A 15,206-nucleotide genomic window follows, 5' to 3' on the forward strand; every position below is an offset into this window, starting at 1 on the left:
AGATTTTAGGAGGGGAAAAATGAATATCAATAGGAAATGTTTCTTTTCTTTTCTTTTTTCCACTGAAGAACTGTAAGTGATACTTTAATTTTAGACTGTTAGGTTTATAGAAGCACTTTTCTTGAATGGAGCAAAAGAGGAAATGTAGTAATCCCACAACACAGTGCAGTAAAAACCATCCTGGTTTTCTCTTGCTTGGCCTGCACGTAAGGAACAAATCTCTTTCCATAGACAATGGTATATACTGGTGGACCCTCACCAGCCCAGGAAATATTCAATGTCATGCCCCAAACCTTTTCAAACCCTCCCTTAAGGGACCAGTTTACTCTTCAAATGCAATAAAATAGTTCAACATGCATTCCATGTGTAAATTGCATCATTCTCTCTCACTCATTGTCTTCTACTAGGGCCAACGGGCCTTTCTTCCTCTCTCTTCCCTCACCGTGGCTACTTTTTTGGAGGTTTTATAATCACTTGAGCAGTCTCAGTTGGGACCCAGCTGATCGGTCACAACTGATGCTGGGCCCAACCCTGCGACAGGCCAACAATGCACTCAATAAGAGTTAGGGATCGACCCTTTTGTTTTGGATCTTAAAAATCCAGCCTTCTGGCATGTGAGCGATAGTGTAGTCTGGATGACATTCACTAGATTTACAGCAGTAAGCTGCTGCTTCCAGGGGGGTGGGGAGGAGCAGGCACACAGGGGTTTACAGGACTTGGCTGTAGACACTTAGCATGTTTGGCAGTGGCAAAGGGGACGAGCATGTTCTGAAGGTTGAGCTTTGTCTCATTACTCTCATGCCATCGATATCTGTATCCCTTATGTGGGTGAGGCATGTGGCACTTGGCCCTGTGTCAGTATGGTGCGTGGACAGTACAGCAGAGGTATTTTTAAGATAGCTGAGTGCACTTATGCAATATTTGTGAGGGTGTGGTTTTTTCACAAAGTCCCAGGTCATTCTGGCATGGGAATGGGTGTCCCAGACAGCCACAGCACGTGGCTGAATGTTGAGGGGTGCCCAAGAAAACTAGAGTTTCCCAACAGGAAGTCTGATTCATCTTCTCCCTAGCAAGGAAGAAGTGGAGCTGGAATACTACTTATATTAGGAGAGAGGGAGCCATAGTTAAGTCATGGCTGAAGAGAGAGAGGTGACCAGGCAGGGACAGGGGGATTTTGTCTCTTAGAAACAATATATATATAGAGTTAGTTTTTGAAATAAAAAAAGAACAAGTTAAAAACCATTTGGAAAAATTAGATGTCTGCAAGTCACCAGGGCCTGATGAAATGCATCCTAGAATCCTCAAGGAGCTGATAGAAGAGGTATCTGAGCCTTTAGCAATCATTTTTGGAAAGTCATGGGAGACAGGAGAGATTCCAGAAGACTGGAAGAGGGCAAATATAGTGCCCATCTACAAAAAGGGGAATAAGAACAACCCAGGAAATTACAGGCCAGTCAGCTTAACTTCTGTGCCGGGAAAGGTAATGGAGCAGGTAGTTAAGGAAGTCATCTGCAAGCACTTGGAAGGTAGTAAAGTGATAGGGAACAGCCAGCATGGTTTTGTAAAAAAACAAATCATGTCAAACCAACCTGATAGCTTTTTTTGACATGATAATGAGACTCGTAGATAAGGGAGAAGCAGTGGATGTGGTATACCTAGAGTTTAGTAAAGCATTTGATACGGTCTCGCATAATATTCTTATCGACAAACTAGGCAAGTCCAACTTAAATGGGGCTGCAATAAGGTGGGTGCATAACTGGCTGACTAATCGTACCCAGAGAGTAGTTGTTAATGGTGCTCAATCCTGCTGGAAAAGCATAACAAGTGGGGTTCCGCAGGGGTCTGTTTTGGGACCACTTGTGTTCAATATCTTCATTAATGATTTGGATATTGGCATAGAAAGTACGCTTATTAAGTTTGCAGATGATACCAAGCTGGGAGGGGTTGCAACTACCTTGGAGGATAGGGTCATAATTCAGAATGATCTAGATAAATTGGAGAAATGGTCTGAAGTAAACAGGATGAAGTTTAATAAAGATAAATGTAAGGTGCTGCACTTAGGAAGGAATAATCTGTTTCACACATACAGAATGGGAAAAGACTGTCTAGAAAGGAGTACAGCAGAAAGGGATCTAGGGGTTCTAGTAGATCACAAGTTAAATATGAGTCAACAGTGTGATGCTGTTGCAAAAAAACCAAACATGATTCTGGGATGCATTAGCAGGTGTGTTGTGAACAAGACATGAGAAATCATTCTACCGCTCTACTCTGCTCTGGTTAGGCCTCAGCTGGAATATTGTGTCCAGTTCTGGGCACCCCAATTCAAGAAAGATGTGGAGAAATTAGAGAAGGTCCAGAGAAGAGCAACTAGAATGATAAAAGGTCTGGAGAACATGACTTATGAAGAAAGGCTGAAAGAATTGGGCTTGTTTAGCTTGGAAAAAAGAAGATTGAGGGGGGACATGATAGCAGTTTTCAGATATCTTAAAGGGTGTCATAAGGAGGAGGGAGAAAACTTGTTCTTCTTGGCCTCTGAGGAGAGAACAAGAGGCAATGGACTTAAGTTGCAGCAAGGGAAGTTTAGGTTGGACATTAGGAAAAAGTTCCTAACTGTCAGGGTGGTCAAGTACTGGAATAAGTTGCCAAGGGAGGTTGTGGAATCTCCCTCGCTGGAGATATTTAAGATATTTAAGAACAGATTAGATAGATGTCTATCAGGGATGGTGTAGATAGTGGTCGGTCCTGCCGTCAGGGCAGGGGACTGGACTCGATGGCCTCTCGAGGCCCCTTCCGGTCCTAGTGTTCTATGATTCTATATACCTAAAGACACTGGTTTGGGGTAAAGATTAGGCCTCACCTGAACCTCCTGGCCCATCTCCAGTCCAAATCTGGGTTAGGTCATCACTGATGTTACCTTAGTTGGATGTGGTCATTTCTCCAAACTCATCTCCTACTTCTACATAGCGGTTCACAACTGACACTCTTTGCCCAGTGGAGACTTGAGAGGGAAACAGGATGGAGAGCTGCAGCCCACTGACAAAAAGTTGGAGTTCGGGGAAGGCAGAGCTGGGAGAGCAGAGCCCTACTAGATGTTTTCCCTGGAGTGTGTTGAGAGTTATTATGCAGGACTCTCATCAGAGCTGCACAGAGTAAATTTCAGGGCAGGAGAGAGAGAGATTGGCACAGCACGCGCAGGAAAGATGGCCCTTGGTTCAGAAGAGTGCTATTATGGGCAAAGTCAGTGAGTCCAAAAAGTTCACCCAAAAATAAAACCAGCACTAACTACAGACTCTGCCAGTAGCTCATTGTTGTGGCCAAAGTCATGACAAGGGTCTTTTCCCACCTCAAAGAGCAAAAAAAATACTAATTAGTGAGAGGGACTTGGCATCTGCCAAGAAGAGTCTGTTTTCCCAGAGTCTGTCCTGTAACTCTAGAAGAGAAGCCAACAACAGTGAAAGTACACATTGCAAGAGGTGTGGGCCTATCAAATGCATCTGTTCCCCCCAGCACTGTTATCCAGTGAATATCAAATTCCATCGCAAAGATGAGAACAGTTGGCAGAAGACATTCCCTCAGTCGCCTTGTTAGGATCTCGAATGCATTTGTCTGGCAGGTCATTTGGTCTGATTTGTAAACCAGGCACTGGTGCAGAATGGCTTCTGTCAACTTAATGGAGCTGCATAAGGGCTGGGTCCCTCTTCCCTCCTGGGTGTATTGTGTCATCCTTTCCACCTAGGAATGAGGGTGGGGGAGACTCTTCCCCAGAAACCCTGGCTGTCTGCTTTTGCAGCATTCTATATGAGTATGTGCTTGTAAGCAAAAAAGCTGACATTTGGCTCCTGTACATTTGTGTTCGTACTGGCTGGCTGTGGTGTAAATGGGATTAGAATCAGGCTTAATATCAGGGCCACAGGCGAAACATTGCAATTGCAAAGTTGTACACCGGTGGCACGTGAAGGCTACAACACAAACAGGGTTCTACTAGCTGTCATAGCCAAACTTGCTCCCCACCTTGCAGGGATATTTGTCTCTCTCCCAGTTTCAGATGTTGGCTGTATGCCTGCCTGCCAGCTTCCCCCATCTCACATGCACAACTACCTGCTTTATTCCTTGAGACTGCTTCAGCACAGGTGAATGTATCTCGTTAGCTCTCTTCATGCCAAGCCCTGGGCTGTTCATTTCTAATTGGCCCAGCCAAGAACGAGTGCAGCTAGAGCTAAGACAAAGATCTCGCTAGATAAAAGCAAAGGCAGGGGAATAGGCTTCCTGTAGAGGTTTTCCTTAGGCTTTGTGCTAGTTAATAGAGATGCTATTTAACGAACTACAGCTTGAAACACTCTAATCTTGCACACTCTTATCGGGCAACATCCGTAGTCTGGCATGATTTTTAGTTAGCCAGATATCCACTTACCATGGGTGTGGCCAGGTTTCCAGTGGTCCCATAAAATTTGTTGACAGCCACCAGTCCTGGCTCTCAGTGTTCTGTGCTGTTCTTGAGCTCTAATTTACACCTTAAATGTCTTCTAAGAGCCTGGGAAGCAATGGAAGTGTTGGTAAGGCTGCTAGGAAATATTGACCTCCAGTTGTTTGCCAAATTCTGTCATTCAGCACCCGTCAGACTAGAGGCATTCAGCCTAGAGAGATTCAGACTGGAGTCCAAAATTAAGTTTCTTTTGAGACTTTGTTTATCAGGGATCTGGTTGGTGAAGGCTTTTGTTTAATGTCTCAAAATTTCAAAAAAAAAAAACCCCACAAACAAAATAAAGTTGCTATATACGAAGGGTGGAAGCCACTCTCTTGCAGAGAGCCAGCGCAAAGTGTGTGCATCACCTAAATCTCACATAAACCCTGTTTTAAAGACTTAAGTAATAGATGAACTTTCTGCTCACGTCTTTGCGCAGTTGTGAATTTCACCCTAGGAGTTCAGACTAGTGCAAAACAAGGCCAACTGTTCTTTCATCCAAATCCTTTCCCTTTAATTGCTGCTTCTTAGCTGGCTGGAGGCATGAGAACACCAGCTAGAAGTGACTTCGCATGTGATTACAAATGAAAGCACAAGAAGAAATGTCAGCGAGAGATGAGCAACAGCCATCAAGAAGATGTGGCTTAACTTTTTTTTTTCATTATAATGACTCTTGTTGGACTTAATGTCATGCTTGGTTACAAAGCAGAGCCTGAGCCAGACAGTTCTGTTGTTTTCACACTTTGACAGTGAACTTCGTGAGCTTACTTTGAGGCCTACCTTGCAATTCTGTCCTCATGCATGGTGCTCAGAATCCTCCTGGAGGTCCTTGATTCTCTGGTTCCCTTGCTGCAAGCTTTAGTAGCAGAAGAAATAATTTCTGTGACCCCGTGATATACCCTGTGATGATGTTGCTCTTCTCCAAGTTGGGTGAATTCCGCAATCCCTCTCCAGTTAGGGTCTTTCCCATAGCTTCTTCCTGTTTGTGTGTGACCGAGGGGAGTTTTTGAGTGCAACATGGTTGCTTAGCTGGCTTCTGTTGAGACTGATGCTGAACTTGAAGGCACTGGCCTAACAGAGGTCATATTTTCAGGTTTCTTGTCATCTGGGAGAGGGGGTAACAACAAAAATGCAGCTCTCCACTATCACTTTCGCACGAAATGCAGCCAGGGGTTGCTGAATGGAAGTGTCTCTGCTGCGGTGTTGAGATGGATTTATATGGGCTTATTGGGCATCAGGACAATCTAGTAGTGATTAGACTAATTATGGCTCTTTACGTGCTAAGTCTTAGGGAATCTGGCTGGTGTTTCCTGGGTATTGTGCTGCTCTAATCTTTCCAGTGGATTTTTGTTAAGGCTCTACCTCACTTAAACTCCTGGTGCATTTATTTATTTATTTATTCATTTGATGGAATGATAATAATGTTTCTTGTAGTTGTGACATGATTGAGAATGAAAGGGCTGGCTGTGCAACATTGATCCGTGCCTTGGAACGTGCAGAATGTCGATAGGCAGCCACTCATCTCCAGCCTAATGCCTGGTCTCAGCCAGGAACTTGTCTGAGACTTGTTATGTTAACCCTGTAGAGAATGTAGTCCCGATTCATCTCTGAGCCGAAGTGCAGAGCGTAGCAAGGTGACTGAGATGGCGAAGGCTCTGGCAGGAGCCTCTTTTGGCACTGCTACATAAGTTCAGAACAGCCCTCCCCATCCACATGCCTGTGTCCCCTGCAGCTTGCAGCAGTCAAGATATAATTAGGTCATTGAACTGTCCTCTATGCCAGCCCCTTCTGATTCTCATCCACCCCCAGCTTGCCCTGGAATTCCCCGGGGAGGGAAGGAATTCTGCCCCAGGGCATTTCCCCAAGTGAGAGAGCTGTGTGTCTCCAGGACAGCCTTGAGTCTACCTTGCTTATCATCTATAACTAATTTTTCAATCACCTCTTCATATGCAGTGATCTCTACTGCTTAGAATTCAATTGTGTGCCATGCTGGAAAGTGGGCCAGGTGGCCCCCATTTCTGTTGTTGTTCTGTGTGGTCGCAGGTCTGCCGTTCAGGTTCAAATAGCTGTGCCGAGCCATCAGACAGCAGGCACAAGATCCCTGACACTTCGCCCTGCAAACCTAGGATTGAAAGGCAAATGTCTATATTCAGGAGCAGCCAACGCTCCCCACCCCCACCATTTTTAATAAAAATCCCATCCAGAGCAAAATGTAACCCAACAATGTGCAACATATTGTGCCTAGAAAAGTGATGAATTAATAGCGCCGTGCCACTAGAGGAACATTGAATCCCATCTGTGTGTTAGACCAAATCATCTTTAATTCATCTATTATTAGAATTTGTAATCCTGTGTATACATGGAACTTTGCAGAGATTGAGTAAGATGGAGTCCCTGTGCTCACATGGAAATGAAAAGATTTTTTGAGGAAAGTCAGATGCACCCAACTAATGAGCCAACGAGACTCAGCTATATCAATAAGTTTCAGCAGTGGCGTTTGGTTTATGGTTTGGTTCCAGCAGTGGTGTTTGGTGTATGGTTATTATTTTATTCATCATTCTGGTTTGCTCATTCAGCACTTCATTGCCTACCTGTGGTGAGATCTATCCAGCTTTCTCTGCCCTCTGCTGGAGGCATCAGTGCCCTGACATTCCCCTTCTAAGGAAAATCCACACAGACCAGGTGACAGACAAGACAGTCCTCCAGAGATCTAGAAGGATCAGGAGCGGGGGAAACAAAAAAGACCCATCAACGACCAACAGGCCAGTTAGGAAGTATTGCCTGCTTTTGTTTGATGGAAGAGCTGGGTGGGACGGGGCAGGGGAAGAGTTCCTCAGGGCTTACCCAGAACTAAGGCCTTGGTCAGAGCTTTGTCCGAAGAGCTGTAACAAAGTGCTTGGATTTGAAAAGTTTTTTTTTTTGTTTTTTTTCTTTGTTTAAACGTACCAGAACCTGAGTTTCTCTTTTGTTGTTTGAAGTTAGAGAAGTGGGTGGGGAACCTCTTTTCAGTCAGGGGCAAGGGAGGGAGGAAAGAAGGCAGGAAAACCCTCATTGTGGAGACTAACTGTGGGCCAAAAGAGAGTAAGCCAGGAGCTGTAGGTTCCCTGCTTTGGTTTAGAGATTGGCACCAAGTTTATAGCACAAACTCTCTGGCTCTGAATTGGTGGCCAAAACTTTTTGACTGCTGTGGGGGATGGTTGCCATGCCACACATAGCTCTGAAAGAAGCTCTACCTCTCACCCTGCCCCAAACCTCGGGACTTTCCAGCTGTGGGTGGAAGCTGCAGAACAACAGTGAGGAAATCACCTTAGAAAAGGTTAAAGCAGATTTGAGGAGATATGAGAAGAGGGGGTTCCAGGTATATCCCGGGGTTCCAAGAAACTGTGGATTGGAAGAAGTGGATGGGGAAAGCAAGCTCCTTTGGAAATGTGACTTTAGCCAATGGAGCAAGGAAGGGTTTTTCCACATACCCTAGATGTACATTAACTTGTGACCAGAGATCTGCTGTTCTTTCCCTGGGATATCGCACCAGTCTGCTCTGTGTGCTGAACAAGGAAGGACAGCCTTTCCATGAGGTTAGACGTGTTCAGAAGCTTAATTGAGGCTGATAGACAGGCCTTCCCCTGATTTTATGCCATGCATTGATCAAGCTTCTCTTTGCAGATTCCTCTCTTTCTCAGAACGTGTGTGTTTCCTGAGCATTGGGCCTCAGGGGGTGAAGAGTTTCTTTCTGTCTTTGTGTCTTTACAAGTTGGTGGTTAAAGAGCAAAGCGCCGAGTGAATGGAAGTAACCAAACAGCGGGGGGCCAGCAGCGATTTATTGAGTGCCGCAGGCCACCCAAACTGAATTCCAAAGCATTCAAGAAAAGAGTACGCACACCAACTCCAACATCAGCAGAGAAACAATGCGTGATCCATGCCTCAGGAAAGCGCTATGGATTTCTCTGGGCCACTCTGCTCCTTGCATAACAAGCAGTCCTGTAATACCTTAAAGACTAACATTTATTAATTAGGTAATGAGCTTTCATGGGTAAGACCCACTTCCTTGGATATGAGGAAGTGGGTCTTACCCGCAAAAGCTCATTTCCTAAAAAATAAATACGTTAGTCTTTAAGGTGCTACAGGATTGCTTCTTATTTTGTAATGCTACAGGCTAAAATGGCTGCCCTTCTGAGTCTGTTACTTCTGCTCTTTGTGAGGTAATACACAGCCATCTTCTATTGCCCTTCTCCTTTTTTGAATACGTTAGTCAATTGTTTAACATCCCGGATCGGTTTTTCCTGTTGTGCGCTGCTCCACGCAGTGGAAAACGAAGTAGAATCAAAGGCCAGATCTGTAGCTAGCATGATTTCCCCAAGTTCCTCTCCATGCTGGGACTCTCTGGACTGGCTGCTGGACCATGGATGTGGCTGGACCAGAGAGCCTCTGGATCAGAGAACCGCGGTGCCTGGCAGTGGAGCTGGCCCGCGACAAGGATCCATTGGACAGAGGCAGGGAGCTTGGTGGCTGGGGCTGGCAGTGGAGCCCCACCACGGGTGTGGAGCCAGGGTCAGGGCCATCAGTGGATCGTTGCCAGGGTGCAGAGGTCAGGGCTGGGGCCAGGTCTGGCAGTGGAGCCCCTCTGGAGGTTTGGAGACCAGCAGCTAGGGGCAAACCGGCTGTGGAGCCCTACCGAGACTGATGGCCTGGGCCAGCAGTAGAGCCAGGTCCGGCAGTGGAGCTGGCCTGGAGTCATGGAGCCCAGCCCAGTTTGCGGACAGACCTAAGGAGAGCCCAGAGCCTGTTGGTAGAGGGGCCAGAATTGACCTCCCTGGGTCCTGTACACACAGAGTCAGGTACCAAAAGTGCCAGACCCATAGGATTTAGTGTGGGGTTGACCTGGTAGCTAATTCTGGAGGCACCAGTTCAACCCCCGTTCCCAGAGGCCACCAGGTAAACCCCGGAGCTGTGCAGCTACCAGTTCAACCCCACTCCCAGCAGCCACCAGGTAAACCCCGGAGCTGTGCAGCTACCAGGCCAACCCCACTCCCAGCAGCCACCAGGTAAACCCCGGAGCTGTGCAGCTACCAGGTCAACCCCACTCCCAGTAGCCACCAAGTAAACCCCGGAGATATCCAGCTACCAAGTCCAACCTTTAGGTGGAACTATGCTGATTTACATCAGCTGAGGATCTAGCCTTGAGACTGTGCATCCATGAACCATTTTTGAGGGCAGCATTGAGATCAGTAACTTCCTTTGGCTTCCCAGATGCAGCTTCTGGCTCTGAAACTTTTGTTTTTGTTCTCAAATGTTTGGTGGAAGATCTTGGTCTTCTCCTTCTAGCTTTCAGGTGGCAGCTAGTTTAGAAGTGCTGAAAAACCATTTCTCAGACAGTTGGGCCAGCAGTAGAAGTGTTAGAAATCAAACCTTTTACAACATTTCTGAACCAAATTTGCAGATCCCCAAAACTAGGCTAAAATCTTTATCAGTGTCCATATCATTGGGTTACTGAGCTGCACTTTAAATGCTTTGATGCTCAACCATCCTGCCCTGTAACTCTACAGTACGTAACAGTCTGACAGCACTAGGTTCTCCGTGCTGAACATTTTTCTGAAGTACCCAATTAGCATTCGCAAGCTGTGTGAAGTTTTGCAGCACTCCTTAGCACTGATTGTAAATCAGCCTTGACATATTGAGTAAATTGGAGCGACATCATTTTACACCAGCCTGCAACTGTTTTATTTCAAAGTTACTCAAAGGCCTGTGGAAACCCCAAATTAAATTTAAATTTGAGATATTTTTAAAATACCTTCCCCTGCGCAACAAACATGCGTTTAAAAAAAATCAACATTCGTTTAACAGAAGACACGAAGATAGATAAACCCAGAGCTGATCAAGCATACATCTGAGCAGTGGTGGTGAGGTAGGGAGAAAGAGTTATTATATAAGACAAGTTGGGCCTGAATTATTTATTGAGGTTTTAAGCCAACAGATGGGACTGCTCTGTTTACCCATCAGCTCCCCGTCAGCTGAGTCAGAGAGGCCTGTGTCAAAGTGCCTAAGTAAACAAAGTGGAAGTAACATCCTGAGCTAGTTTTGAAAAATGGATAGGTTGATTTGATATGCAGCCTGCCTCCAGCAGCTGAGGGGACTGCTTGTGTTTTCTGCTGATAAATCACTGGCTGTAGTGGATGTTTACTGCAGGTTTTCAAGCTGTGTTATTATTCCGGGTCAGTTGGAGGGTGACGCGAGCCTTGGATTCTTCATCTGTAATATTATCCTGTGCCTCTAATTATGGGGCGGCATGTATATAAGTAGTCTCACTGGTGTACTTGTATTCTAGGGTAGGGTGGGGCAGCGTTGTTTTCCCTAATTTTGGACTCACTAATCATGGGCTTAAAAATTTGACAACCTTGTTATTGGGAGCCCTTGAACAAAGAAAAAGGCAGGGCGAGAGCACGCAGGAGGCAAGAGAAAAAAATCCAAGGAGAAAGGAGGAAACGTAGTTTAAAACAAACTGTCCCACATAATGTGGAGATAATGAGAAAGGGAGAGAAGGAGGAGACGTGTTCTAATATAAAAATAGATACAGTACATAGGCCATGTAAGGAGGCTGCACAGCCTGATGTTTAAGGCACTCTAAGGCTGCGTCTACTCTACAGTAGAGAATCGATTTCCAATACAGAGTTCCAGCTAGGCCATTAGTGTAGCTAGAATCAATGCATCAGAATTGACTTTCTTACCCTATGTAAATTGGGGCTTTTCAGGCTCATGCTGATTTCCCTTACTCCACCCAATAACATGGAGTACCAGGGTTGATGGCTGAACACGTGCAGCAAAATCGAACTCTGGAAGATCGACTGCAGCACGGTCAATCAGCTGACAAGTGTAGATTCACCCTAAGATCAGGACACCCGAGTTCAGTTCCTAGTTCTGTCACAGACTTACTGAGAGATCTGGGAAAAGTCACTTATGATATATTTTTTTAAAGCACCTAACTGACTTAGGAGCCAATGTCTACACTGTGATAAAACCCAGGACACTGACACTGAGAGATCCAGTGAGTTGACTCACAAGTGTGGGGCACATGAGGCAAGGCTATACAATAGCAGCACAGACATTTGGGTCTGGGCTGAAGACTGGATTCTCATATTCTCATCCCTCTTGAGGTCTCAAAGACCTGGCTCCATTTTCCACACCACGCTTTTACATCCCTGCAGCCTGTCCCTCACAAACCCGTCAGCTACCTTGGAGTTGCCACAGTCATACCATGAGTCTTTTATTGCTGAAAGTTGATCCTAGATGTGCAATTCCAGCTACAACAATTGCATAGCGGGAGTCGACTTATCTAAAATCGACTTATCTGGCCGTCCTCATGGAGGGACGTCAATGGCAGAAACTCGCCAATCGACCTCCCTTATTTCTTTCAATATTCAGGAGTACCGGGGTCAACTGTCAACCCATGAGAGTTTAATTTTGCATGTCCTCACTAGGGCCATGTCTACACGTGCCCCAAACTTGGAAATGGCCACGCAAATGGCCATTTCGAAGTTTACTAATGAAGCGCTGAAATGCATATTCAGCGCTTCATTAGTATGCGGGCGGCAGGGGCACTTCAAAATTGACGCACCTTGCCGCCGCGCGGCGCGTACAGACGGGGCTCCTTTTCGAAAGGATGCCGCCTACTTCGAAGTCTCCTTTTTCCCATGAGCTCATGGGAATAAGGGGACTTCGAAGTAGGTGGGGTCCTTTCAAAAAGGAGCCCCATCTGGACGCGCCGCGCGGCGGCAAGGCGCATCAATTTCGAAGTGCCGCTGCCACCCGCATGCTAATGAAGCACTGAATATGCATTTCAGCGCTTCATTAGTAAACTTCGAAATGGCCATTTGCGTGGCCATTTCCAAGTTTGGGGCACGTGTAGACGTAGCCTAGGAGTGTGAAATTGAACCCTGGCAGATTGACCCTGATTGGGTCAGTCTCCTGGTAAGTGTAGACATACCTTACGTCGTCTTTTCAATAATGACTTAGACGGGGAAGACCCTTAATCTGACTGAAAGTCAGTGGGAGTGAGATGCCTAAATATTGTTAAAAATCTGGTCTTGAGCCACTTTCAAAAATGTAAACTTTTCTGCTTAGTCTCTCTGGGCCTCTGTCTCTTCAATAGCCTGTGTCTCACCTCGCTGACATTTATATAGTAAGTTCTTTGTCACAGTGAATGCCTCTTATTGTGTTTATCCTCAGCGCCTGGTTTCTAGGGATTTCAATACAATTCCCACCAATAAGGTGACTCGTTTTTGCAGGGGTGTGGTGCCACAGTTTTGGTGTGTGTTGGGGTGAATATGACTGTATTTGAAGATCCCTTGTTGGACAAATAGAATGAGCTAGACTCCTGTCTGTGGTTCTTACATATTTATTAAAGAGTTCACATTTGTCAGGGCCTTGTGGTAGAAACAGCCTAGACAGACAATGCCATCCATGACATGCAAAATCAGACTGTATGGTTGAACCTCCCTAGTCCAGCACCCTCGGGGCCTGACCAGTGCCGAATGAGAGTTTGCTGGACCACAGGAGGTCAATATTTTCTAGCGTATTACCAACACTTCCACTGCTTAATGGGCTCTTAGAAGACCTTTCAGGGTAAATTAAAGCTTAAATAATAGCACAGAACACTGAGAGCCAGAACTGCTGGCTGGAAGTTTATGGGACCATGGGAAACTTGGCTGCACCCATGATAAGTAGTCGTCCAGCTAACTAAAATCACACCAGATTACGGATGTTGCCAGATGAGAGCATGCTGAACTAGAAAGGTTCAACCTGTATTTTTAAAGGCTAAGAGTGGCTAGTGCAATTTGGATAACCTCCTCCTGAGGACTTCCCGGCAGGGATTGTTGCAGCTTTCATTTAAGAAGAGGGAAAAGGTAAAATTAATGTGGGGCCCTGTTAAGTAACTGCAGGAAGTTGGTGGATTACACCCAAAACTAGAAATGTTCCTTAGACAGGGCCCAATCCTGCCATTATTGAAATGAATGGCAAGGCTCCTGTTGACATCATAGGATGGGGTCAAGTCTACAGCACCCACAGCTTTGCATGCTAGTGTGAAATTGGAATTATGCATGCCCCTGGTGTGGAGAGATGTCCTCATTTGTATGCTGTATTGCTGGATATTTGTGCAAATATGGACATTTTGCAGGCACAGAATTGTGAATGTAAATAATCTGGAGGCCATTGTTTGAAAAGTTGAAGCTATGTTGTTATTTAGAGTTGCATCTGGAGGATGTTGACTGTGCAGGTTGTTCCTATTGAGCAAAATCAAGATACTGAGCTGATACAAATTAGCATTGCTCCACTGAAATCAGTGGAGCTTTGCTGATTTAAGCCAGCTGATTGTTTGGCCCATAGTAGATGGAAATACTTTTGTGGGACCCAAAAAAAAATAATGCACACCAAAAACAATTAAAAGAAAGAAATGAACCAGACAATGAAATATGTGGAAGAATAAATACATTTCAATGCATTTCTGCTTCACTGCTCTGAGTTCTGTTTTACACAAGGTTTTATACATGGTTTTAGTAGGGCTTAATATGCTCACCTAAACATGGATGCACTCATCTGGAACATTGCAAAGGCTTTAATTGTTCATCTGAAAATTGCTTATGGTAAACTTGACCCTATGAAGGGTGCAGGGGGATGAAATTACTAAGGAAGGTCATGTGTGTTTACAGCTGCCTGCGGTGTGTTACTTAAACATCTGTATGTCACCAACCTTACCATTGATCCGGATACCCATAACATATATACATAAAATCTCTGACCATACTTGGCTTTGCCATGGCTAATAAGATGCAAAGGCCCTTCTATCTGCAGCAACCCATGGGGAACATTGAATTAACCTATAATTTCATGCTCTAGTGAATTCTCTTTATTTCTCCCCTCTATAGGGATCTCCTGGCCGGCCAGGTCTTCCAGGAGCAGATGGGTTACCAGGACCACCAGGGACAATGCTCATGCTGCCTGTAAGTACAGTGGTAACAAAAGGACACGGTTAATAGAGAAGCATGGTAGACTGGGGTAAGGGTAGGAGTCCTGCATTTTGCTATGCACACTCTATCTGCCCTTGGCAGAGTCATTTCCCCTCCTTGTGACTCTCTTTCCCCTATAGGGGAATAGACACACAACACACAAGTTGTGGGACTTGTTGCCAGCGGTTAGGGTGAAGGCCAAAATGGAAACCGGGTTCCAGAAGGAATGAGAGAGATTCCTAGAGGACAGGTCTACCCACGGCTATTAGCCAAGATGTTCAGGGAAATGCTCTGTTCTCCAGGTTTCCTAAGCCTCTGACAGGCAGGAGCTAGATCTGGACAACAGGGGATGGGTCACTCAATAATCACGCTGTTCTGTTGACTCCCTGTGGAGCAGCTGACCACTGCTGCAGCACAAGAGACTGGGTTAGAGGGACCCTTGGTCTGACCCAGTATGGCCGTTCTTATGTAGATTATTACCCATCTCATGTAAAATGTGGTGTGCTCTTCACATGGGAAAAGAAATGGGTGAGTAGCCTAAATTTTCCAAAACTGACGAGTGGTTTCAAATGCCTCTGTTCTTTTGGACTCCACTTGAGACACTGAACACTTCAGACGGTGCCAAACACTCTTCTGAAATCTCTGAAGCTCAGGGCCCATTCAAGGTGTCTCAGAGTGGGCAACCCTAATATTAGCGACTGAAGGAAGCTCTCCCTGTTGAAGATCATGGCGCTATTCTTCTGGCT

The 15,206-nt window shown here is 45.6% G+C and overlaps 1 protein-coding gene across 4 annotated transcripts in view; it reads left to right on the forward strand.

Annotated features, from left to right (window-relative positions):
• The window catches only part of COL5A1 (collagen type V alpha 1 chain), a 302,011-nt gene that overhangs the window by 145,622 nt on the left and 141,183 nt on the right, over positions 1 to 15,206 (forward strand). For all 4 annotated transcript variants that reach the window (XM_075015472.1, XM_075015471.1, XM_075015474.1 and 1 more), the window contains exon 12: positions 14,380 to 14,454. In XM_075015472.1, coding sequence (XP_074871573.1) covers positions 14,380 to 14,454 — 75 coding nt within the window. The remainder of the gene's footprint in view (positions 1 to 14,379; positions 14,455 to 15,206) is intronic.

This window comes from Carettochelys insculpta, chromosome 21 (assembly GCF_033958435.1).
Source record: "Carettochelys insculpta isolate YL-2023 chromosome 21, ASM3395843v1, whole genome shotgun sequence".
In the NCBI taxonomy this organism is placed as follows: Eukaryota; Metazoa; Chordata; order Testudines; family Carettochelyidae; genus Carettochelys; species Carettochelys insculpta.